General features: G+C 45.7%; 1 protein-coding gene across 5 annotated transcripts in view; it reads right to left on the reverse strand.

Moving 5' to 3' along the window:
* LOC144934146 (unconventional myosin-Ib-like) overlaps window positions 1-27,368 on the reverse strand; it is a 116,500-nt gene that overhangs the window by 44,822 nt on the left and 44,310 nt on the right. For all 5 annotated transcript variants that reach the window (XM_078859668.1, XM_078859658.1, XM_078859647.1 and 2 more), the window contains exons 9-14: window positions 27,017-27,123; window positions 24,895-25,042; window positions 23,711-23,829; window positions 22,051-22,137; window positions 19,070-19,135; window positions 6,515-6,619 (exon numbers count right to left, since the gene is read on the reverse strand). In XM_078859668.1, coding sequence (XP_078715794.1) covers window positions 6,515-6,619; window positions 19,070-19,135; window positions 22,051-22,137; window positions 23,711-23,829; window positions 24,895-25,042; window positions 27,017-27,123 — 632 coding nt within the window. The remainder of the gene's footprint in view (window positions 1-6,514; window positions 6,620-19,069; window positions 19,136-22,050; window positions 22,138-23,710; window positions 23,830-24,894; window positions 25,043-27,016; window positions 27,124-27,368) is intronic.

A 27,368-nucleotide genomic window follows, 5' to 3' on the forward strand; every position in this document is an offset into this window, starting at 1 on the left:
TCGTGCCCAGGAGCTCATAGACCTCTTGGAGAAGTTTACCAGAAAAATGTTTGCCCTGGTCGGTCAGCAGCCGAAGAATGGGAAAGCGACTGGCCCGGACGATATCCCTGCTGAGGCCTGGAAGATCCTTGGCAGGCAGGGTGCTGCCCTCCTTACCCAGCTCTTCAACACCATCACGAGCACCAGTGAGGTCCCAGAAGCCTGGTCGACCAGCACGACGGTTCCAATTTGGAAGGGTAAAGGGGACGTGGCAGAATGCTCGAATTACAGGCCAATCCGGCTCCTGTGTCATGCGATGAAGATCTGTGAGCGAGTTTTGGACACGAGGATTAGAAACATCATCACCCTATCACCCAACCAATGCGGCTTCGTCAAAGGATGTGGCACTACGGACGCCATATTCGCGGCGAGGCTCCTGCTGGAGAGGCACAGAGAGAAGAACCAAGCTGTGCACGTGTCGTTCCTCGACCTTGAAAAGGCATTTGACAGGGTCCCCCACGACCTCATCTGGCACTCGCTTCGATCCCATGGAGTCCCTGAAACCTACGTGCATTGGGTGCAACTCCTATACAAGAACGTCACCAGTGCAGTCAGGTGTGCAGTGGGCATATCACCGCCATTTCCCATCAGCGTTGGAGTGCACCAAGGATCGGCCCTGTCACCACTCCTGTTTATCCTGTGCATGGACACGATCACTGCCGACCTGCACACGCCCCTTCCATGGTCAATTCTCTACGCGGATGACGTCCTCCTCTCAGATGAAGAGAGAGGAGAAGTGGAAAGACAAACGCGCCTGTGGAAGGAACGTTTGGACGAAAACGGGATGAGGTTCAACATCAAAAAGACGGAGTATATGGAGTGTGGCCCCCAAACCGACGGCACCATCAGTATTGACGGAGAAGATCTGAAGAAAGTGACGGACTTTAAGTACCTGGGCTCCACCATCAGCTCAGATGGTAGCATCACGACTGATGTGAGGTCACGAGTCAATGCGGCGTGGATGAAATGGAGGCAAGTCACCGGAGTCCTCTGTGATCGGAAAATTCCGGATAGGCTGAAGGGAAAAATATACAAGACCATCGTCCGACCGGTGGCACTCTATGGATCCGAGTGCTGGCCAGCCACAACTGTACACGAACAAGCTCTCCACACCATGGAGATGAGGATGCTCAGATGGAGCCTCGGGCTCACTCGATGGGATCGTGTCAGGAATGAAGACGTTCGGAAGCGACTTGGTGTGGCCCCCATTGCGGACAAGATGCTTGAGGCAAGGCTTCGGTGGTACGGCCACGTGATGCGAAGTGAAGAGTCATCAGTGGCCAAGACTGCCTTGCGTATTGAGCCAGAGGGCCGCCGTCCACGCGGGCGTCCGAAGAAGCGATGGATGGACCGAATAAAGGAAGACATGAAGACGGTCAACGCACCCCCTAAAGATGCCCTGGACCGAGCCAAATGGAGAAGACAATGCCGAAAAGCGGACCCTGCGCCACAGCGGGAACAACGCTAGGAAGAAGAAGAAGAAGGTCAGCAGCCGCTCCGGAGCACCTTTGTCCAGGACGTATCCCTGGACAAAGGCCTCCGCGATGGCTGCTGCCGACTGGTTGGCAAGGGGCCAGGCCATAGGCCAGCGTGTAAAATATTCCACCCCGGTCAACAGGTATCTGTTGCCCCTGGGGGTAGCGGGGAATGGGCCCAGGATATCAAGCGCGACAAGCTCGTTGACCCTGGAAACTTTGATGGATTGCAAAGGCGGGTTAGACTCATGTGCTGGTGGTTTACGTTGCGCACACCGAGGACATGACCCCAACAGATCCCCGACATCCCTTGTCATGCCCGGCCAAAAAAAATCTAGCTGGAGCATGGCGAGGGTCTTTTGAGTCCCCAGGTGGAGGAGGCGCTCATGAGCGGCCCACACCACCTTACCCCGCAAAACAGAAGGGACCACCAGCCGGTGTCGATTGGATCTCCCATCCCAATGCATTAACAGACCCTGGACCATCTCCCATGAGTCGACATCACCCCTCCCCCGCCCAGCACTTCCGACGCGACGACGCAACGCGAGGAGGGAGGTATCCTCCATCTGGAGGCGCCCCCATTCAGCAACAGGCAACCCCAACAGGGAATCTTTTCCCTGTTGTGCAATCGAATCCGTCATCGACGTTGCGTCAGCGGCGGCCGCCAGGACCGGAATGGATATCTCACTCGGAGGCCTGCAACGTCCCGACCCCAGGAGGCATGCGCATTCGGAGGTGGTTGGCATCCGTGACAGGGCGTCCGCATTGGTGTGGCGAACGCCCTTACGGTACGTAGCTTCGAAATCGAAGTCCTGGAGAATCTCCAACCATCGAGACAATTGTCCCGATGGTTGTTGAACTCGCAGGGCGTACTGTAGTGCCGCATGATCTGTGCGGATGGTGAAATGCCGACCGTACAGATATGGGCGATACTGTTGGATGAAGTTAACAATTGCCAACAGTTCCCGACGGGTGACACAATATCTTTGCTCAGCTGGAGACAACACCCGACTACCGTACGCGACTACCCGTTCCACGCCGTTAGCCACCTGCGAAAGCACGCCCCCAATACCCGTGTTGCTCGCGTCCGTGTTGAGCAAAAAGAGTTTTGAAAAATCAGGGTAAACCAAGGGAGGAGCCTTTACCAGCGCGTCCCGGAGGGATCGGAAGGCTCCTCCTCAAAGCGTGTAGGGGCTTTGCAATCGTTGCAAAATCCACGACAAACCGTCGGTAATACGACGCGAATCCAACTAAACTCCTGACCTCTCCCACAGAGGTGGGAGTCAGCCAGGAGCTGACACACTGCGTTTTGGCGGGATCGGTAGCAATACCTGAGCGTCCGACAATATGTCCCAAATAACGCACAGATTCGCGTAACAAATGACATTTTTGGGGTTTAAATTTCAAATTAGCAGCCCACATTTTGAGGAAAACCGCCCGCAACCTCTGTAGATTTTCGTCGAATGTTTTGCTAAAGACGATAACGTCATCCAAATAAATCAAGCACGAGTCCCATTGTAACCCAGCCAAAACCAATTCCATCAATCGCTGGAAAGTTGCCGGCGCTGAGTGGAGTCCCATCGGCAACCGGTTGAATTGGAACAGGCCGTGCGGTGTACGGAATGCAGTTTTGGGTTTCGAATCATTGTCCAGAGGAAGCTGCCAGAATCCCAAAAGCAAATCCAATGTGGAGAAGAATCGCGCCCCCGCCAAGGCGTCAAGCGATTCGTCTATCCGTTTGAGCAGGTATGCGTCGGCAACAGAAATTTTGTTGAGGCGACGAAAATCGACGCAAAACCGCAACGAGCCGTCATGTTTTTTAACTAAGACAATCGGCGCTCCCCAAGGGCTGGTGGAAGGAGAAATGATGTCGGCGGCTAACATGTCATCAACGGCCGTTTTGACATGGTCCTTTTCGGCGGGACTTAACCGAAAAAGATTCTGGCGTATTGGCGCGCTGTCACCCGTATCAATATGGTGACGCAGCAGATGAGTACAGCCCAGATCGTATTTGTTCTGACTGAAAACGTCGGAAAATTCACGCAGCAGTGTTTTAAGCTTTTGACGCTCTAAGTCCGACAGGTCTGTCGATTCCGCACAAAGCGCCTCGAGCCACCCCTCATCACTGTCCGTATGTGGTCGCGGCAGAGGGGCAGCGCTCACGTGATTTACGACGGGTTCCTCACAGGGCACCGGCGTTGCGTGAGCAAGCACGGTCCCCTGTGGAAGCACCACCGTCCGCGACCCCACATTGAGGACCGCGATGAAAGGGTCCCCGTCCCCCTTAACGATGGTCTGGGCCGGAATTAAATGAGGTCCGCTAACCCCGACCCTAGAAGGGCCCAGCAGAACCCCCTGGTCCCCAATCCCTTTAGCGAAAGGCCGACGTAGTTTAAGAGGCACCAGCATCTGGGCCCCCGGCGGTACGCGTACCGTTCTGTCAACGAGCGCCGGTACCGTCGCGAACGCCGTCCGACCCGCAGAGGGAGACGGCAGAAATGCCATACGTCGGCCCGACGGGAGCTCAATACAGCCCTGGTCGATTAAGATACGGATCGGCATTTTGCCCAGGAAGTCCGTCCCCAGCAGGCACGGAACCGCCAGCGAGGAGGAGACAAAAATTGGGCCAGATAATTTGATATCTCCGATACAAATTTGCGCTCGAATTTGTCCAATGATGCCCAGTGAGCAGCATAGAACGGTACATCAACGGGCAGCAAAGGACGGCTCTGAACAGGAAGAATGTTGTAAATCAATTCTGAAATAATGGTCGCCGATGCTCCCGTATCGACCAGGATGCGCACCTCAACCCCATCAATGTGCCCCACAATGGCTGACGACCCCGACGACGCGGCCACAACGCGATGGGCCAACACGGACCACTGGCTGGGTTGGATATTAGTCCCCACAGTGGTACGTGTTGGCGCGACGGTGTGAAATTTCGGCCCCCCATTCGTTGCGGTGCGTGAGTGTGTGACGGGTGTGTGTGTGGGCCAAACATGAGGGGTGCCGCGACTCGCCGGGTATTGTTGTTGGAGCTTGGGAGGAGGCGCGGCGTCCTGTCGAGGCGTCGCCCCGTGCTGCCGAGGAGAGCGGCATCCCGAGGCGACATGACCCCGGAGGCCGCAATTGTAGCAGCGTGGGAGCGCTGCCGATGACGTTGGCTGGTCGAGGCGGCTCGGTCCATCCCGAGCCGGCCGTACTCCCGCTCTCCACTCCAGCTGACGGTCGACGGCGCAAATTTCCTCCGCCGGGAGGGTGGCTGCAGCCACAGCACGGCCGGTCGCCGCCTTGCTGGCCTTTCGTCGCTGCGAGAGTAAGTTGGCGTGGAGGTGTCGTGCAGCCCGGAGGGAAGACATCTCAGCGTCGTCCTGCGCCACGACGACGATGTCCAATTGGTCAGCCAGCAAGAGGATCTTCTCCGTCACCATGGCGTCCACTCCTTCGTCATCCATTCGCGGGAAAGCCGTTCTTGCCAGTGCCAAGAGAGCCGTGCGATACGCCAGGGGCGACTCCTTGGCACCCCGCTGACGATCGTAGAATAGCTGCCTGCAGTCAGACGGTGGTCCGTAGACTGCAGCCAGCAGCTAAAGCGCCATCTGCAGCGTGGCGCGCTTGGCTTTCGGCGCTGAGGTGAGCGTAGCGAGGGCATCGCTGTCGAGCAGCGCCGGCAGCGCGCGGAGAGCCTCGGCATCGGTCCACTGCGCCATCTCCTGGTGTGCGAGGAAGCTCCGCTGAAAGCCGCCCCAGTCACCATCCTCGCCCACAAACTCCTTGAGGGGAGGTAGATGTTGGTGCAACGCAGCGGCCGCAGTGGAAGGTCGCCCCCCGTCGCTCCCGTTACTCGGCTCGGCTTCGGCGCGAACGACGAGTGGCATCGCCGGTCGCACCACTGGTGACGCGCTGGCCGCTGTTGATGACGTAGCAGCCACTGTACGCCCGACGTCGGACGCGAGGCTCAGCCCGGCCATGCCCTCAGCAGCTGCTGCGGCGATGGCGGGAGATTCCAAATCCGGCTCCGTCGAAATGGCGGGAACCCGTGCTGCTCGTCGGCTGTCGTCGCTCCGTGGCGGTCCACCAGCCCCCAGCCGCGTAATTTGGTCAAGCGTGGCGGCAGCAGCGTAAAGCAGCTCCGCCAGTCTCGTGTGAGCCTGCCGCAGTCCATCTGCTGACGGCTCCCCTCCATCCAGACGCTGCGGTGTGGATGGATCCGGCCCCGGCTGCTCGGCGTCGCCTTCAGCCATCTCGGGCTCAACTTCTGCAGCAGTGTCCTCCGCCCCCGGTACCCTGGCACGAGCTGTCCGTCGCGTGTCCATGTTCGTGGTCGATCACTTCTGACACCAGATGTAATAGTGTTCCAGGAGACTGGACGCCGGGGTTTGGAGGCACACGTATTTATTCCGTGTCGGTACAGCACAACACTGACATACAACACTGGAGGGGGTATCGGCCCCCTCACCCGTCTAACTGGGGATACACTCTCTAGCTACGCCTAGCCTACCTCTGAGTCCTCCACTAACGGGCTAGGGGAGGCTAGCTAGCCCGACACTGGTAAGTCGGGCTCACGGTACCCGGAGTCCCAGACCAGCTCTTACAAGAGCACCGGCTCTGGCTCTCGGGACCACGCCGCTGGCTCGATCCTGTTCGGCCCTGATAAGGGCGGCGATCCAGGGGAGTCCAGGGCTCTATCTACGACGATCTTCAGCTTTCACTGGTTAGCTTCAACATCTCTCCCTGAGCCCTCCGGCTCATCCCCTTTTATACCAAAACCCCCGCTGAGGGGTGGGGCCCCGGGGGATCCCAGCTCCGAGTCAGCCCCCCAGGACGTCGCTGGGAGCACCTTCCCGTGCACCGACATAGCCACGCCCACTGTGTTTCTTTCCCATCTGATCCCATTCTATAACAGCCCCTCCGTAACACCCCTACACTAGTGAGGCAGAGAAGAGATAGTGCAGGGATGGAGGAGACAGACAGACGGGCGGCCACGGGAAGGTCCTCACCTCTCGTATGTACTCTTCCTGCTCCTCCTTGAGGGTGAGCTCGATGAAGATCTGCTGAAGCTTCTCGTTACAGAAGTTTATGATGAACTGCTCAAAGCTGTTCACCTGAAAATGCACAAATGGAAAAGATATTTAAATGCAGGTCACAGTGAAATTATTTATCATGACTGTCACGGTCATCATTATCATCATCTCAATTTTAACAGAAATTTGTCCAATGTACGTTAATAACACTATACAGATAGTCCACGAGTTACGATGGGGTCCGACTTACGATATTTCGATCTTACGATGGCGATAGCGATACGACAAAATTGCCATCAACAACCTAACATCGTTCAAGTATGCAGACGGCGGACAGAATCTTGGTGAGTACAGTACAATATGATACGTTACGATACGTTCAATGCATGTATGATACGTAGCTTTAGCGATTTCATTTTAGCGTTACCACAATACGATACGTTCAATGCATGCTTTTTATAGCAGATAGGATTGTTTCCTGAAAAAACTTTCTATGAAATTGCAGTTCATATAGGTAGGCTAAGAATTGACCTCGTTTTTTTTTACTTTACATTTTACTGTGCAATACAGTATTGCAATTAATACATACATACAGTATATATTTTACTGTAAATTGGTCTCTTTTGACAAATTATCACCATTCTTTAAGACTCCTGGGTAGGCTGGGCAATCTTCGACTTACGATATTTTTGACTTACGATGGGGTCGTCGTAACGCATCTCCATCGTAAGTAGAGGACTACATGTACATGGGCAGATCTACAGATTGTACATATACAAGTATAAGATATGCAAGTTACTTTTAAGAACAAATCGTGGCTATGCTTATCGATTTCTCTTGAGTTTGTATCTAACATCCAAAGTATACAAGAACAATCCCCCCAAAACAGTCATACGCTAATGAAACAACAAAAAAACATCCACGTGGAAACGGGTACAGAATTCCAGTGACACTCTATACGTCAAAATCTAAATGGATGGATAGGCTGCAGACAAAACAATGACGCACGACGTTGTATAAGATGGAAAGTCGTGCCAGGAAGTATGGCGGGACGAACAGATGTGTGATCGGTTCCACCTGCATGGGTCGCATTCTGAGAAGGGCAAGTCAGTGAGCAGTGCAGGACACGGAGCAGCGGGGCGTTTTGCTTACTGGCAGCTCCTATCAAGTGGTAGTGGGCCCCAGTGACTCAAAGATCTCGTGTTGCATTGCCTCAGTTAAGATGCCCCCCCCCACTACTGGACTGATGACCAATAAAGGACAACATTCAACAGCCACACAACTATGTTCATACATGTACTGTATATGGGTATTTGTCAGATGGGATCAGAATAAAATTATAAAACCCAATCATAAACATTTTGGGTGTCCAAAATGCATTCGATTAACCTTCATGAAAATGTAGTACCAATGGGCATAGAAAATGGTATCTGCAGTAAGTTCCTAAATTCCATCAACTTGGGTGGATGCCGTGCCTTAACTTAAATAATTATATCCTTAGGTTTTTTCGGTAAAGTCACGTAGGTAAAACATCAAAATTAATGAAAATAAAATAAAATAAAACAAAAATCACGACGTTTCGGAGGCAACACAAGTCTCCGTCATCAGGTGGGACCGTCATAGCCGAATTAGCTGCATCAAGTGATGCAGCTAATGATGCAGCTAATTCGGCTGTGACGGTCCCACCTGATGACGGAGACTTGTGTTGCCTCCGAAACGTCGTGATTTTTGTTTTATTTTATTTTATTTTCATTAATTTTGATGTTTTACCTACGTGACTTTACCGAAAAAACCTAAGAATATGATTCCTTGCAGTCACGAAAGCTTCAAATCTAGAATTAAATAATTATAATCACTACATTACTTAAACTATCGTCTGTGTGACTGTGACCTGGTTTGATCTGGTATTGCATTATGTAGAGCATGGGTAGTCTAATTGTATTACTGGGGCAAGGTCACAGTGTATTTTAAACTGCAAAGTTTCCAGAAATGTGCAGGGTAGTTAGAGATATATAGTAATTTAAGAGCAATTTAATCTCAATCACACCAATTGGCTAGTCACGATTTCTAAATGATCTGCATATATGTCATTGGCTCATCAAAACACTGCAGTGTGTTGATTAAAGGAATGTTATCAAGTTTATGGAGGGCATGATGTTTTATTTCATTAACCCTTTCAAAGTAGCAACTTGGAACGTTAGAAGTTTACTTCAAGCAGGAAAATTAGCCAATGTCATACAAGAAATGGATCGACTTAAAATCAACATAATCGGTCTAAGCGAAACTAAATGGCCTGGAACAAAAAAGTTTATATCGAGCAAACACCACATCTTCTGCTCCGGAGGAGAAGAAAACACCAAACAAACATACGGTGTCGCCTTTATAGTACACAATAAATTAGCGAATAAAGTCAACAACTTTACCCCAGTATCAGAACGAATAGCACTACTACAATTAGCAGGCAACAAAGTCAACGTGAACATTCTACAGGTTTATGCTCCAACAGCAGATAAACAAGATCATGAAATCGAATCGTTCTATGAGCAACTAACCAACACGCTGAAGCCGCTGAAGAAGCAAGACATCACTATAATCCTCGGCGATTTCAACGCCAAGGTTGGCCATGGTCAAATGCAGAACATTGTCGGAGAACACGGACTAGGAACAAGGTATGAACGAGGCGACAGACTGGTTCAATTCTGCCAAGAAGAACGTTTCAGTATTGCTAACACGTGGTTCCAATTACCACCTCGACGACTGTACACGTGGACCTCGCCGCAAGACTCCGACAACAACATCGTCAGGAACCAAATCGATTATATCCTAATTAACATCAGGTTTAAGTCCAGTGTGATTACAGCAAAAACCTACCCTGGAGCCGATATATCGTCAGATCATAACCCAGTAACAGCTACAATAAGACTCAAATTGCGATCAATACAATGTACAAAGACGAGACGAGCAGACCTGGAGAAACTGAAGAACAGCGCCGATAAAAGACAAGTACAGCAACATCTCAACGATAGCATCCGCTCAATAACAACAGAAACAGCAGATGTTCAGGAGTACTGGCGCTCGTTCAAACAATGCATCACAGAAACAACAGAAGTCATGCTGGGACATCAGCCACCGAAAAAGAAACAACGATGGATGACACATTGTATTCTCGATCTAATGAGCCAACGAAGAATGTACAAAAACAACAACTTGGAGAAGTACAAACAAATGCAACAGAAGATCAGAGAAGCAATCCGACAGGCAAAAGAAAAGTGGATGGAAGAACAATGCGCCGAGATTGAAGAACTAATAAAAAAACATGACAATTTTACTCTGCACAAGAAGCTCAAAGAAGCTGGTAACATCTACAGACCAGCCCCAACAGCTACCTTGTATGCGGACAACAACCAACTAATCCTTAATAAACAAGAAAAAATGGACACCTGGACAAACTATATACACAAGCTCTATGGCGCTATGAGAACACCTGCAGAAAAAGACCAACAGATGTCGAAAGACGCTCTACACATTTTAACATCAGAAGTAGAACATGCAATCAAAACAGCTAAGTCAGGCAAAGCGTGCGGGCCCGACACAATCCATGTAGAATTGCTCAAACTATTAGACAGTAACAACATACGACAACTGACTAATTGGTACAATCAAATATACAATGGCAATAAAATTCCATCCGACTGGCTACAATCCATCTTTGTGGCCATACCAAAGAAAGCAACAAGCCGGAAATGCGAGGACTACAGACTGATAAGCTTGATGAGCCACGTGCTGAAAGTCTTCCTGAAGGTGATCCAACAGCGCATACGCTCCACATGCGAAAATGCATTGAAGAACACAGTTTGGCTTCTGCAAAGGACTAGGCACAAGAGAAGCAATCTTCTGTCTACAGATACTACTACAGCGATGCTACGAACATCAGAAAGAAGTGTACATCTGCTTCATAGATTACGAGAACGCCTTTGACTCAGTCGACCACGACCGACTAGCAGATCTATTAAAACAACTGGGACTAGATAAAAACGACATCAACTTCATCATTGCTCTTTATTGGAAGCAAACAGCCCAACTCCGATATGACAACGAATTGACAGACCCAACACCAATACAAAAAGGTGTACGACAAGGCTGCCCACTTTCACCCAGTCTTTTCAACATCTACTCGGAGCAGATTTTTGATCGAACACTAGCAGATAAAAACATTGGTATTAAAGTCAATGGACAATACATCAACAACATCAGGTATGCCGACGACACTGCACTGCTGGCCGATTCGGAACAAGACTTACAACAAATATTGGACGAGGTTGCCACAGAGAGTCAAATATGGGGCTTACGAATTAATAAAAAGAAAACAAAGGTTATGAAGGTCAGCCGAACTACAAGCGAAATAACAATCAAGCTTGGCAGCGAAAAATTGGAACAAGTACACCGATTTAAATACCTTGGTGTAATCATTGACGATCAGTTGAACCATGAAGTCGAAATCAAGAGCAGAATTGAACAAGCAAGGCAAGCATTTATTAAATGGAAAACACTCCTTGCAGACCGCCACTTGAGTACATCACTGAAACTGCGCACACTGAAATGCTACATCTGGTCAATTTTGCTGTACGGAGTAGAGACGTCGACACTGACAACAACAGCAACAAAAAGGCTCGAAGCTTTCGAGATGTGGCTGTATCGAAGAATGCTGAAAATCCCATGGACAGCCAAAACCACCAATACACAAGTTCTGCAAGATATGGGCACTGACAGGCAACTGCTGAAGACCATCATTAGCAGGAAGTGTTACTACCTAGGCCACATTGCCCGAAACGACCACAAATACCAGCTATTAAAGCAAATCCTGGAAGGAAAAATCGAAGGGAAAAAACGACCAGGACGGCCAAAAACGACATGGCTCAGTAACATCAAAACATGGCTACAATTAACAACAGCACAAACTCTACACGCCGTGCTAGACCGGGACCAATATCATCGTGAAGTCGCACACGCCGTTAGGCAGCACTAAAGAAGAAGAGGTTTTTTTAAACCCTACTTTTACAAGAATACCAACCCAGCCACAACGGAAATTAACATGTAACCGGTATGAGGTATTGAAATGTCTTCTGTAATTTTTTGCGTTCAATTGCACATCATATATTAAAATATAATAGATTTTATAATACAATAAGTGACATCACCATCATGCCTATCTGATTCATGCTGTTAAATTATGTTTGCAATACGTTTTGAAGTATGGGTACAAACGAGTAAAATAAAACTTTAAAAAAGCATTTCCTTTGAAAACGATCACAATGCAAATAATAAATGTTTGGTATCCTTTGTATGCTTCTTAGGTATTAATAAGTACAATGAGTTACTTAAATTCTGCAAATGTTTCTTAAATTGTAAACTTTACTTTTTTGACTGCTAGACAAATACACTTATTTAATGAAGTTGATTTCATACACCCAGACATGTCTCCCTGTGTTCCTATGCGAGCGCTGACATCAACTACCGAGTTCCAAATGTAATGCAGTGGCACATCTGGGACCAATAACCACACTCACACTCCTCCACACTGCCCACGTGTCCACGCTAGCCTCCCAACATTATGCGTGCAACGCAGTATAAATGGTGGCTTTGTATAACACTCGAATATGTTTTATCCTATATATATAAAACCTTGCTCTATCAATCAAGGGTGTCACTATTGTGCTGATAAACTGTACATAACACTTGAAGGATTGGTAACACCACACTTTTACAATACTCACTCATCTTTCACCATCAAGGCATTCAACACTAATTCATTGGAACGTTTACATTTTGATATAATGCAACACCAATCCTTTAACCACTGGCTATTTCTTTTGTAGCCACGGGGCCAAGCTAGCAGAAACGAAACACACTCCTCCAACTGCATAGCGCACGTGTGCAGGTTTTCCTTATACATTCGCACAATTATCTTTTAAACAAAAACATATAAAATACAGAGAGTTTTCGCAGATCCATTCAACACATTGACTCATTGCTAAATATACAATGGGTTTGCAGTGGGCACGATGAATGGTTAATACGTTACAGCAACGTACAACAATTCAGACAAATGGGAGCCAACTTGCCTGCTCAGAAAGTAGGACATTACTCACCAACAAATACCAAGCTACAATTACTCTGAGTGCAGGAAATTCCATGGGATTCGATGGAATGTCCTTTATCATAAAATAGGGCTGAATGAAACCACTGCGACCAGAGCCTTAATTACAGGTGACCCCTATGGACCTTTTGGAAAACAGCCAAGTCGAAGGGTTGCATCGCACGATACCCGCAGCCGTCAAATGAACATCAGAGACAGACAGGCAACTCTTTATGGGACACTCGCGGAAAAAGATACGTATGGAACATGTTCTTACAGAGGACAAACTGATTTAGTGGTTTTCCCATTTCCGTCATTGTTTTCTATGGTGAAAATATTAAAGTACAGTATTGGGATATGGGCCTGTGGCATCACACATGGGCATAACGTATAACTGAATAATTATTATAATTCACTGCGTGAAGTTATTAGTTTCACTATTATATGTTTTTATTTTCTTAACTATACTATAGAGAACCCACAAGCAGTAAATGTGGCAATCTTTATTCCATTTAATATGCGTAATTACCAAGTGACAGTAAAGCAACCTTTATGAATAGATATTAAATGCTTTTCTGGCTGTTTGGAAAAATAAATTACTATGAAGATTCCATGGTCAAAAATTACATTTATAAAGTATTCTAGCTTTCTATAATTGAAGTTTTTGTGACTGCAAGGATCCATACTCTTTGGTTCTCTCGGTAAAGTCACGTAGGTGAAAAAAATAAATAATCATTTAGATTAAAGTAAGAATAAAATAAAAAATAAAAAACATAGAAATAACTAAATTAAATCACGACGTTTCGATTGCAACACTAGAAAAAAAATTCTAGCTGTGATTTCCACACCTGATGATGATTGCTTGTGTTGCAATCGAAACGTCGTGATTTAATTTAGTTATTTCTATTTTTTTTTCTTTCTTTTTTCACCAACGTGACTATACTGAAAGAACCAAAGAGTATTCTAGCTTTAAATGGCATGAAAGAACACTGCAGCTACCACCCGCAGCATCTGGCATGGCTGTAACAGCTTGCTTAGAAAGTGTCAAAACATTGTCTCAATTTACACTGGGGACCAGGCACGTGTGCTTCTCGAAATCAATGTGGCACAAATGTGTTTACAACTTGGTCCAGGCTGAAAGGGGCATGAGTGGGGGCAGCCTTAGAAACGAATGTGAAAGTTACGGTAATCGTGACTGACCCCCCCTGAGCCCATTTCAGAAAATGTATACTTTATTCATAGCGATTAAGAATGAGGGGGCATATTAACATTGACTAAGATATTTCTCTGCTGTGGTATCTGGCGATTGAGATGTAAACTAAAAACGGACACACCAAGCATGAGCGTATATGCATTATTCCAACGTAAGCTTGTTTGTAACAGCCCAAGAAAATATATATAATGGCTTACACGTACGTCATCGGAAGGGGAAAGGGTTAATTAGCATTTGTCATTCACAATTATTGTTACATTTGAAGAACATATATTGTGCTGCATTTAACTCATAACAATTGGACTCCGCCAATGGTGCATTTTGTCTCCACTCCTGTTTGTGATTTTCATGGACAGGATGTTAAAGCACAGCCAAGGTATGGAGAGGATCCAGTAAGGGGGCATGGAGGTGGCGTCGCTGCTTTTTGCAGATTACATTGTCCTCTTTGCTTCATCAGTCTGTGATCTCCAGCGTACACTTGAACGGTTTGATGCCGATTGTGAAGCAGCTGGGATGAGGATCAGCACCTCTAAATCTGAGGTCATGGTTCACTCCCGGGTGACGGTGAAGTGTGCTCTCCAGGTGCCCTTAGATGAGGAGTTTAAGTACCTCGGGGTCTCTTTCGCGAGTGACGATAACAAAGAGTGGGAGACCAGGCCGGTGGATCGGTGCGGCGTCCGCAGTGTTGCGGGCGCTGTACCGCTCCGTGGTGGTGAAGCGCAAGCCGAGTTCTCGGACAAAGCTCACGGTTTACAGGTCGATCTATGTTCTTACCCTCACCTATGGTCATGAGCTTTGGGTAATGAGATAGAGGGGAAAAGGGGCCGAAATGAGGTTTTTCCGTAGGGTTGCCAGACTCACTCTCCATGATCGGGTGAGGAGCTTGGTAATCCGGGAGAGCCTCAGAGTCGAGCCGCTGCTCCTCCAGAACAAGAGGAGCCAGTTGAGGTGGTTGAGGCACCTGATAAGGATGCCCCCCAAATAGACTACCCCTGGAACTCTACGAGACACGTCCCACTGAGTGAAGACCCCGGGACCGGCCCAGGACACACTGGCAGGACTATGTCGCTCGGCTGGCTTGGAAACGCCTGGGAATTCCGCAGGAAGAGCTAGAGTCTGTGTATAGTGGTGTATAATAGTGTAGTAGTTCTAGAGTATGTGTATAGTGGTGTAGTAGTTATAGAGTCCGTCGCCAGGGAAAGGGAGGTCTGGACCACCACTACTCAACATGCTGCCGCCTCGACCCTCACCAGGACAAGAGGATTGCGAAACAAACGAACAAATATATTGTGAATGTAATCTCTGGACATTTTTATTAAAATATAAGTCTTTTTGTGATGCCCAAAATGCATGTTTTATAGCTTGTAATTTTGCACTTCAACTAACTAGCACCTCAACTAACATCATCATTGCAAAAAGGCTGCATCACAGCTCATTTCATAAGGAAAATACAGTATATTTGGAAGTGGTTCCAGTCAAATCTGACATTCTATTGTTCATCAATTTATTTTGCGGTAACAGCAAATATCCTAAAACTATTACTCATAACTGACCATGACAACATTTTTTCCACGTAGCCATGGAAAAGGCTGGGATCTCACTCAGGCAGGAAAAGTGACTGGAGCAGCACATCCTGTGCACTTTGTCAGCCACGTTCAGCAAGTGGCAAATGCATTTGCCTCAACCCAGCTCAACATCAACTTCCTCAATCCACCAAATTTGTTTTAGAATCATTGTTTATTTAATGTATATTTAACTGCAAGCTTCCTATTTAAACATTAAAAGCACCATCAACTGTGAAGATGGCATTGTGTTCCACCAATTCACGGTCTACCCTTTTTGGTATAGATTATCCATACTCTACAACAACAGTTCTCCCCCCGTGCCATCGAGGTAATTGCTTGCAACTAAAGGTAGATTCTTATTAAATAAACAGCAACGAACTCACGGCCAACATTTGCATTAAAATAATTAAACTCCTATATAATGTTCGATTTAAAGCTTTCGTGACTGCAGGGATTCATATTCTTGGTTCTTTATTCTTTTAGTATTTCCCTTCTACGTGACTGTATATAATTGTTTGTTTTTATGTTTAATGATGCGATGGCACTTTGGATGGAATATTTGTGCCAGAAAGGCACCAACATGTTAACCAAAAATAGATTAACTTGACTAGATATTTTTTTTATAAATGCTTTTTGTGTTGAGTTTGTTGTCCTTCTGCCGCACCTCCAATTATTACGGTTGGCTACATACGCTACGAAAGAAGTTCAACATACGTACGTACATATAAAAGCTTTAATACCGTTATGGATCACTTATTGGGCTGCAGAAGTGCAAATGTGCAAGTGAAAAACCGAGACACAATTGGAGGATAACACGAAACACCCATAGCTAGTAGGAACAGCGAGAGTCACCTCAGGTTAGAAGAGTAGATTCTAACCCGTGGCCTGCAAGGCAGTGGGAAGCGGCCTGCAAAACTGTTGCAGGTTACGTTTTAGAGTAGTTTTCATTTTGAAAACTATGTCATTGATGCATGCTGGCCCAACAACTATTGTTTGGGGGTTGACAATGGTTCGTGGATTCAGAGAGGTTGGGAGCGACCAGGTTAGACAAAGTCAGTGTCATTTTACTTGTGTTTACAAGTAATGTTTTGTTATACTGGTAGGAACGAAGTGGACCAGCCACCAATAGATTATATCGTCCATCCGTCCATTTGTCCGTCCGTCCGTGTAGCAACATCGCCCCCTACTGCAAAAACTTGGCATGACCCTACAAAAACCGAGACCTAGGCCTGGAACTCTCCCTTCGTATCGTACCCCCGCGTGTGTGAAAGGGAGTTAATGTTTAACAATGTTACATTCCCTGATGTTTTTAAATAGAAACATTTACATTTAAAGCTTTTACATAAATAATTAAAACATTTATATTAACAATTAACTCATGGCGGCCTAAGGCCTACAGCTAGGCCTAAAACCTAGACTTAGGCCTCAAACTCTCCCTTCGTATCGTACCCCCGCGTGTGTGAAAGAGAGTTAATGTTTAACAATGTTACATTCCCTGATGTTTTTAAATAGCAACATTTACATTTAAAGCTTTTACATAAATAATTAAAACATTTATATTAACAATTAACTCACGGCGGCCTAAGGCCTACAGCTAGGCCTAAAGCCTAGACCTAGGCCTCAAACTCTCCCTTCGTATCGTACCCCCACGTGTGTGAAAGGGAGTTAATGTTTAACAATGTTACATTCCCTGATGTTTTTTTAATAGAAACATTTAAATTTAAAGCTTTTACATTAAAAACAACTCCCTACCCCCCCCCCCCCTCGTCGGCGGCTCTCCAGCCGAGCCAGGCCTGGGAATCTCTCCCCCGCTCGGGGTGTATTGGACGGGGCTACAGCGGCAGGGGGCGGGGCTACGCGGGGCTGGGCGGGGCAACGGCGGCAGGGGGCGTGGGCACGAGGTGGAGGGCGGGGCTACGCGGGGTTGGGGCGGGGTTACGGCGGTAAGGGGCGGGGCAACGAGCTGGGGGCGGGGACACCGAGATGGGGCGGGGCCACGGGTGGCCGGGGCGGGGTTACGCGGGTGGAGGGCGGGGCCACGGGGCATCCACTTATTGGCGGCCATTTTTTGCCATTTCATTTTATTATAGCCATTCAATTGTTCGTTCCTACCAGCCCACCCCGTAGGGTCCTGTTTTTGATGTACCCTTTGTAAACATGTAAATTGCAGCAACAAAACAACTATAGAGTACAAAACATATAGATATGTAGATTTAATAACTGTCCCTGTTGTGCAAATACTGTTAATCTACTTGATTACAATGACAGCAGTGGCCAAAAGTCTGACGAAATAAACCCATATGGCTCATAACGCATTTATATTTTTACAAGTCATTTTGCCCTCCATAATTAACATTCCTGAGCTGTTGTTGACAGCTCGTGTTATCGATTTCACCATTCTTAAAACTAACTAACCAATTTTATTTTACCAGGTAAAGTCCACTGAGCTATACAACTATTTTGCAGAAGCGACCTGGCCACAAATGAAAGCTCAACGAAGTGGCTCATCACGTGGAAATTTATAGCAGCCAAATACTTTAAACGCATGTTTCTAAATGTGAAAGGAAAATACGGAGGACTCGGAGAAAAATCCACGCAACCACGGGGAGAGAGACCTGCAAACTCCAAATATATTCAGGCATCAGGCTCGGAATTGAACCCACGACCTCCTGCATATCAGGCGAGGTAGTTAATATCTCGCCACCGTGACAACCCAGGCATTGTTTACAACACACGTCGGTACATTAATTACAACACTTGTCAGTATTTGTAGTGAAAACAGTGCAACGGTATCAAGTTCAGAATGAGGCGTATAAATGATGGGCCTGGGGGCTGTGTGACCTGCGATTTGCCCAGCACTAACTATCTGAAGCACACAGCCTCAGGATATTGTGGGGTATCCATGGAAAAATTAATTACCACCCTGACTTTGGAACCTCGCATCCAATATTTGTTCTGGTTTGCATACTCTGTTTGTGAACAATGGGGATGTTTACGTATGATGTTACACAGATAAAATTATTTGTCAAGTAGGATCCCTGAATTAAATTACAAAAGGTGATGTGAAGTCAGATTTGGTGACTACACAAATGTACCATGAGACATCTTCACTGGCTACATTATATTTTGCAATGTACTATTTCGAATACTTTGTATCAAACATTTTGGTGGTGATATACTTGTTCTTATGTTTTGCCTGTCACAAGAAGAAAGTATTTCAGTGACATTCTCAAATCATCAGTGCAATTAATATTACTCACACTACGAGTTGTGCAGTTTAGCAAGACTATTAGTTAGTTAATATTTGTGTACATATCCCTATTGCCACACATGATAACATTGCACTTTTCACATTAACTGATATGACACGAAAACGCACAAGCCTCCTTTCACTGCGAATGCATGAATTACACACGCACACGCTATTCCTGCAGATGCGCAAAAATCTCAGCTCGACCCTTGTACAGTGCAACATTTCACCCAGGACATCTGCCCCGTCAGCCACAGCCTCCATAAGGCACGGAATTAAAACCAATAATTTCACCCTTCTGCCGCGCCATTGAGCTATCTCACAATCGCCACCTTAATTACATTTCAAATAGCACATGCCACATTACCTCAAATATCTCAAAGCCATATATGTCCAGAACTCCCATCACCTTCTTCTTGATTTTAGACTTGACCTTAAAAAGATAAGACAATCATTAGTTATGATAATAAACATGGATACAAGGCAATCGGACTGTGACCTTGAGAGACATCACATGCCGTTTTTGCTGAATCAGTAGGTCACTTAAAAGATGCAGGAAACCACAATTTGCAGTGGTAATTTTACTGCCACACAAAAAAACCCTCATATTTCAAGAAAATAATTAATTTATAAGGAAACTTTTAACGAGAGTGATGCTGATGGAAGGAGTAAAATGCAAAAGAAAAATAATTATAAGTGCATCAGCATTTTCTGAGCTTCTGCCAAGGTTTATGACCTAACTCCATGATTAAGATGTCTCATGCACGCACTGACAGTGACCTCCAGCCAATTCAAGGTACACAATCTTTATATATCGAGCAACCTTGATACGCAAGTCCAAAAGTGGGTCGACCCACATACTGCACTGCAGGTAAAATTGTGTTTTAAATGGCTTTACTCCAATAAATGTCTCGCACATACACACATAGCTGTAAGTGAGCAAGCGACATTTAAAAAGTAAATCATTGTAAGCACTGGCGGAGCCAGTGGGGGGGGGGGTGACACGTGCCCCCCCAATGATCCGATCGAAATCCCTAATTTCGATCGGATCATTGGGGTTTATTAGTAATAAATCAGCATTTTGCAACCCCTACCGCCACTGTGTAGCATATTATTACGTGCCAAGGACTCTATGAGATGATAGGACAATAGTCTGAGTCCATAATTGGCAATAAGTAACGGAAAAGCAGTTATAAGTGACTCACATAATTGTGTGCAGTTGCTTATACAGGACACGACTTCCCTGAAGGCATTCACTTTCAGCGAGCGTGATGCCGATCACACACGGTTCGAATTCGACCCTCGATCGATGGCTGCGCCATCGCCGCACACGCATCGAATAAAAAGCAAGGGACAAGTCCTTACTTACTAACAACTCCTCTATCATTTTTCATTGCTGGAGGGGTTGCCCCCCTCTACCTGAAAATCTTGGCTCTGCCATTGATTGTAAGTTTACTTTATTAAAAATGTTGAGGGGTTTTTTTTTACCAGAAGAAATCAACTTGCCAATAATAAGTTGTTTCTGTTTTGATTTTACATCAAACATAAACAACACACATAAAACAATGTGGAATTACCAATATTCACTCAAGAGCACCAATACAATGCTGTCACTTCGTTTATTTGAGCAGGGAGAGACTGCTGGATGAAGTATGCATAGATGTACAATGTCTTAATTGGTTTTTTACCCTTCCATCTGGCAACAAAACTGACACCTTTTTTACAAGGAGTCATGTTTGCATAGACCACAAAACCTGCAGTCATAATGCAAACAAAAAACATAACTCTGATAATGTGCACTGTCCTTGAAGTTGATTGGTCCACACTCGAGACAGCTTTCCTTAGAGCCTAGTCTCACATTCCTTTTGGCGTCATCTGGTCCAACCCATGTGAGACTAGGCTCTAAGGAAAGCTGTCTCGGGTGTGGACCAATCAACTTCAAGGACAGTGCACATTATCAGAGTTATGTTTATGTTTGCATTATGACTGCAGGTATTGTGGTCTATGCAAACATGACTCCTTGTAAAAAAGGTGTCAGTTTTGTTGCCAGATGGAAGGGTAAAAAAACAATTATCATATTTTTTACTGGCAAATGAGGTTCCAATGATGTACAATGTCCTTTCAGCATCGATGTTGCTTTCAAGATAATGAATGCAGTCATTAAGCCCACAAGTGTGAGCAATAAAAACGAGTAAATATATATCCGTAAACCAACTTATATGCCCCACAGTATATCACTTCCCCCTTGTCTCGTTTTACGTCCCCTCCCGCCTGCTCCGCTCTCAATCTCTCCTACTACTCCTAACCGTCCCCCCCTCTCCTTGTGCACAATCCCCGTTTCCGCTCCTTTCACCCTCCTTGCCCCCTTGCAATGGAACAAACTTCCCCTCCACATTAAGCAGCAAGCAACCATCACTGTCTAGTTTCCGCTCCTCTCTCAAGACCCACCTCTTCTCCCTGTCCCATCCATCCCTCAATCCCGAGGTACCCCGGTAATTCCCGCACCCACTAACCTGCCTCCTCATAACCCATCCCTATTCACCATAAAACTTGTAGCTACTCTCATTGTACCACGCATAACCCGAGTAAAGCACCTTGGATAAAGGCGATATATAAATATAAAATATGTGTTTTCAATTGGTCATTAAAGAACCATCTTAAATGCAAAAGCTTCACACAACAGCGTGGCATTGAGGAATTGTTGCATAGCTGAGGGCAGTGACTTTGGTGACACATTCAGCACGTTGGACGATAGTATCATTCATTAGGTATCTGACTAGTGGAATTGCCCATTACTATTCTTAGGTTTTCGGTAAAGTCACATAGGTAAAAAAATATAATTAATAAAAGTAAAATAAATAAAAAATCACGACGTTTCGGAGGCAACACAAGCTTCCGTCTTCAGGTGGAACCGTCACAGCACGATAGCTGTATCAAGTAAATGAGAGATTCCAAGAGATACTACCCCGTATATATACTGGTTGAGGAGGGGGGGATGAGCCAGGAACGGCCCACTTTTTATTATTATGGTAAGGTGCGGCTTGAGACTATGGCTAGTCTACATAACAAAGGACTGAGCCTTTATTATTATTATAATCTCTCATTTACTTGATACAGCTATCGTGCTGTGACGGTTCCACCTGAAGACGGAAGCTTGTGTTGCCTCCGAAACGTCGTGATTTTTATTTTATTTTACTTTTATTACATTTTTTTTTTTTACCTACGTGACTTTACCGAAAACCTAAGAATATGAATACTTGCAGTCACGAAAGCTTCAAATCTAGAATTGTCCATTACTGTTCATTCACACAAGAGAAGATATCAAAGAACAACAAGGGGAGCCATTACCTTGATGCTCTCGTTGATCCGACTCACTATCCAGCTGAACAGTCGGTTGTAGAGGTTTTTGCAAAGGGCATCCCGTGCATATTTTCCCTGCACCACACGAATGCAGATGCACACACACAGGCATGTGTTAATTACAATGCGATTGCATTGTCAGCTGACTAAGGGATTCACACCAAAAGAGATATGCACAAACTTAGTTATGTTTACAGGTATCATATGAATTAGCTCTCATTTCCATCTTCCAACACTAATTAAACGAGCTATCACGTGTTCACGTCTTCACGCTGAAGGAGAGAACACATCAAACTACAAAAACAAATTAAACACTGCCTACAACTCGGCATGCTGATTGCATATGGATGAGTTTAATACATCAAAAGGCTTTTACTGTTAACTGTTCCATCAGTCAAATACGGATAGTTTACTGTATTGGGTAAAAACAGGTTAGCCATATATACAAGGGAAACCTGTACATTGAGACAAAAGCGCCGGACAAACTTCCTAGGCCTTTTATCAATCATATTGAAGCATCTACTGCTGCCTTGTATTGGTTGAAGGACCTTGACATTTAACTATGCCATCTATACAAACTGTTGCTTACATGCCATGTGAAAGAAGATCATGAAACACAATCAACACCGGCGCCAATCAATTAAGCATCATCATTATCAAGTACAATATACAATTCATTATACAGGTTTTTTTTTAGGTTAGATCGTGTAAATAATACAGGGGTTTTTTGGGTTGGTTGTGAAAGCCTACGTGTTAAACAGAATGTGCAATTCACAACACGGGTCTCTAAAGCACGTAAATGGATATATATAGGTGTCAGGGTCAGGATAGACTTAAAACCATTGGAGTAATTTTGTTCAAATGCATCAAGTCTACAGCAATGGAAGGCAATTCAAACAGCACACAAATAAACAGTACACATACAATTACAGAGACTATTACAACCCACAGCGCAGGGCCCACAGTGGGTGCCACGGTGGCGAGATGTTAACTACCTCGCCTGGTGTACAGGATGTCGTATATTCGATCCCGACCCTGACACCTATATATTTGGAGTGTGTATGTCTTTCTCCCCGTGCTCGCATACATTTTTCTCCAGGTCCTCCGGTTTTTCCCTCCACATTGAGAGTTAACATGCATTTAGATTATTTGGCTGCAATAAATGCCCACATCAGAAGCCACTTCGTTGAGCTTTCATTTGTGGCCAGGTCGCTTCTGAAATAGAACTGTTATATAACTCAGTGGGCCTCACCTAGTCAAAATAAAATATTGTTTTGTTTAATATTTTATAGTTTTCATCCCTGCGTGCTTGCGGATCTGCCCGTGACGGTCACTGCGCGGAGCATAGCGTGACTGTGCACAGCCCTCGGCTGCCGTGGCCTCAAGTACCTGTGCCATCTTTTTGGTTCTTTCGGTAAAGTCACGTAGAAGGGAAGTAATAAAATAATAAAAATAAAACATAATAAAATTATTCTCACGACGTTTCGGCCACAACGCAAGCAGCCGTCCTCAGGTGAAAACCAGGTCCGTCGAGGCGACAGAGTCTGTTTTATTTTTATTATTTTATTACTTTCCTTCTACGTGACTTTACCGAAAGAACCAAGAAGATGAATCCCTGCAGTCACGAAAGCTTTAAATCGAAATTTACCTGTGCCATGTTGAGCGTCGTCGACACTTTCTCCTTGTTCGCCTCCACGGTTCGCTTCGTGAGCGCTCTTTCAAGGAGCTCGTCATCCAGTCCCAACAGAGCACAAACCTCATCCAATTCTGCACAAGAGCACCAACGGACATCATCCTCCTGGTGGCCTCGTGGGGGGATGTTGATGCAAGTGAGAGCATGCTTCAGCCAAACAGGGATGGATTTTCATGTACGTGTGTATGTACGATGAACTTCTTTCGCACCGTGTGTAGCCAACCATGCTAATCGGAGGTGCGGGGGAAGGGCAACAAACTAAACACAAAAAGCAGCTATAAAGACATGAGTTTTTTTATCTAGATTTAAAAGTGCATAGCTCAAGTGAGTGTTCCACAAAATCGCATCTGAAAGCGCGCAATGCGGTGACCGTCTTTGTTCAATAGCTAGCCAAAAGCTGCTGCAAGCACGACCAGAGTTCGTGTGATGTTTATGCTCTTTAACGCGATCAGCAAGGTATTGTGGTTAATTTGTGACAAGCACTTTGTGTGTAATGAGTGCAACCTTATAATGTATTCGTTCAGGAAACCGGAAGCCAATGCAGCTCGGCAGTACCCGTCACGACACGTACCAGGGAATTTTGTACACACTGCAGCAAGGTAATACTTTTGCCAGACATCCCGTAGAGTAGTGAGTTGCAATAATCGAGCCTTGTTGATACGATGCTACATGCCACCATGTTGGCTTTGTCACGACTCAATAGTGGTGGAATGTGTCATATTTGGTCAATGATGGGGTGTCCACATGCTCAAAGAAGCATTTACCATTGCTCATCTCTATAGGCAGCCCTCAGTCAGAGGTACATTTTTGAATGTTAGCATCCATTGCCTGCAAGGGACAACCACTGTTGACTTCACACACAGCGGCCCTTGTTTTGACAACCAAATAGAGATGCTGACAGGTTGGGATGACCCTCGACTAGAACTTGAACACGCAACCCTTCTGATTGTGAGTCGGATACTCTATCCCCATTGCCACTTGTTCAGATATGGTAAGGCTCAGGTAGACAAATGCCAAGCAAAGCTAAAGTAGTAATCAAATCAGCTAAAACTGGGCCATCACACTCGACAAGGGTGTACTGAATGTCATTCCAAACACCTTCAACATGGCAGTGTTCAAGCGCCGTGCAAACAAACTACCTTTGGACTCCTTCAAGGTGCACTCGTCCAGACCATTGGTGCGCGGGATGTCCACGAACACGATATTCCCAAGCTTGAGGACAACGGCCAATGCCTCCCAAACTGTGGTTATCTCCTCGTCAGAGAAGCCAATCACCTGCATGGCATTCTGTTGAGAAAATCCACGTTCACGCACATTAAGTGGCAGTGTTTTCCATGGTCAAATAGTCCATTTGTTTCCCTGTTCAAAATGAACATGGGGTGGTTGAAAACTAATTTCTTGAGAACTGCTTTTTGCGTTTAGATTTTTGTCCTTCTCTCGCACCTCCGATTAGCACCATTGGCTATGTACGGTGCGAAAGAAGTTCAACATACATAAATTGCTCACAGCCATTCATGCCCCTAAAACCAGTGGTGGAAATTACACATTCCTTTTGGAGTCGGCCTCTGCAAAGAACAACGTCTGTTAAAGTCCCAAAAAGTGATAATTGTTTATTTACCACAGAATGATTAAGCGGTATGTCGACTCTTCAACCAAGATTAAACTTGTAGGCTTTCATGACCAATATTATCCATAAGAGGTTTTTTGGGTTAGATCGTGTAAACATGAATGTGTCGTTAAACCCGCCACCACCCGACGCAGCTAATTAATGGAAAAACATCGTACTCGAATTACACACCGGTGTGCTGAACTCGGAACGAATTGGCATGTTTTTTTTAAAGTGACAAACCTTACCTTAACGATACATTTATATTTATGCGATCTAACCCAAAAAAATCTCTATTATGGAAGATTAAACTCACAACCTCCCAGTTGCAAGCCATGTGCTCTGACCATGATACCACCTGGTCAGGTGAGTGGTAAAGGTGCAGCCCAGAAATGTCTTCCTCACGTCACTGCTGGGGAAAGGGCCCCCACTAGAGGGAGCTCTAGGGACCTCCTCCAGAGGATATTGGCCTACTCTTCCAAGCAGGCCAGACTTACAACTCCCAATTCTCCTTGCCAATTAATCAATTGCGACATACGCATTTATACTGCTCGGTGAATAAGAGGTGTGGGGCTTTGAGAAATTTGGTCCATTGTTTCAACCGCTGAAGTGTGTTAAGCATTATAGCAAGGCAGGATTCTGGCACAATAACAATATTAGGATGAAATCCAGTGGTGCCATGCGTGGGGCCAGAACATCATCAACATTTTATATTGAAAGGTTACATTCAAAAAGTAACATTTAATCGGCACAGCGTTTGTAGAGCTGTGACTCAGCTTAAACTGATCAAGCCATATTTGACGTTCAGTGTTTTAACTGAGAAAGTAAACTAGAGGTTAAACAAACATTCCATCACCGTGGCACTCCTGGAGGAGCCTGCGAATGTTAAATATCACTTCATTTTGCAACTCTTAATACGATACTAAGTAAACAATCGGTTTCGTATCCACACTATTACATGATACATTTTGCATTTCCACCCCTCTCCAAAGAATTCATAAACCCGCAATGACCAGCTTGGTGAAGTATGCTCAAACAACCTCCATGAGTCACAGAGCATGGGGACACCTTCATCCAGCAGTGCTTTATATTATTCATGCGCACAAATATAATAAATTTCAACCGGCATGCGAAAGTTAATCTAATTTTATACAAAGACAATTATTGAATTGCTGCATACTAATGTGGGGAATAATGCATTAGAGAAGGGAAGTGGGGTGAGGGAAGATAAACGACCAAAATAACTTGAGAGTCGAGAAAAAACATTCCCCGACAAAGAGAGGACATAGGAAATGTATTCGTATAATCAAGACTGCCTTCCCCCCTTTGCTCAAATCAAATAAAAAATCGTGTTGAGAATTTGTACTTCTACATTGAAGTAATGAATATGATGGCATGCGAAAACAGCTCTCAATCAATAACAATGACAGCTTCACCAAAACGGTGATGTGTATTCATTGAGCACTGGGACGGAGACAAGCAGACTCAAACTCCGGGGTAGGTGGCAACATACAAATATCCGCCGGACAATTGAAACTCCACGCAGCTCCTGGTAATTAATACCAAGCCGCGAGACATGGTCGCACAGTTCGGCCTTCAGACGCAAACTTGCGTGGAACAGGATGCCCCAGTTTCACCACCAGAGCGAGGTTCACCTGCACGGTGTGGAAGGACTGGCTGTCGTTGAGGCCTTCCACGTGGGCAGTTTTGCCCTGCATGAGGTAGGTGTAGACGGAAGGGTTCTGCTGAAGCTTCAGGGATGCTGGAAGGCAGACATACAGAGCGCACAACATAACAAATGGAATTCATCTTTAGAGTAAATCATAATTTGCTTACATTCAATTGCCACGTTAAGAAGACTATGGACCATATAGTAAACCACTGTAGTCTGCCTGCACTCCTTCAATGGAGGAGGAATAGCAAAACTACACGAACTCCCTCCTCAGGCACTCTTGTGGCTAGCAGATCTCGATCATGATTTTTTGCTCCTGAACATTTCCCATAATG

Source organism: Lampetra fluviatilis, chromosome 1 (genome assembly GCF_964198595.1).
Source record: "Lampetra fluviatilis chromosome 1, kcLamFluv1.1, whole genome shotgun sequence".
Classification (NCBI taxonomy): Eukaryota; Metazoa; Chordata; class Hyperoartia; order Petromyzontiformes; family Petromyzontidae; genus Lampetra; species Lampetra fluviatilis.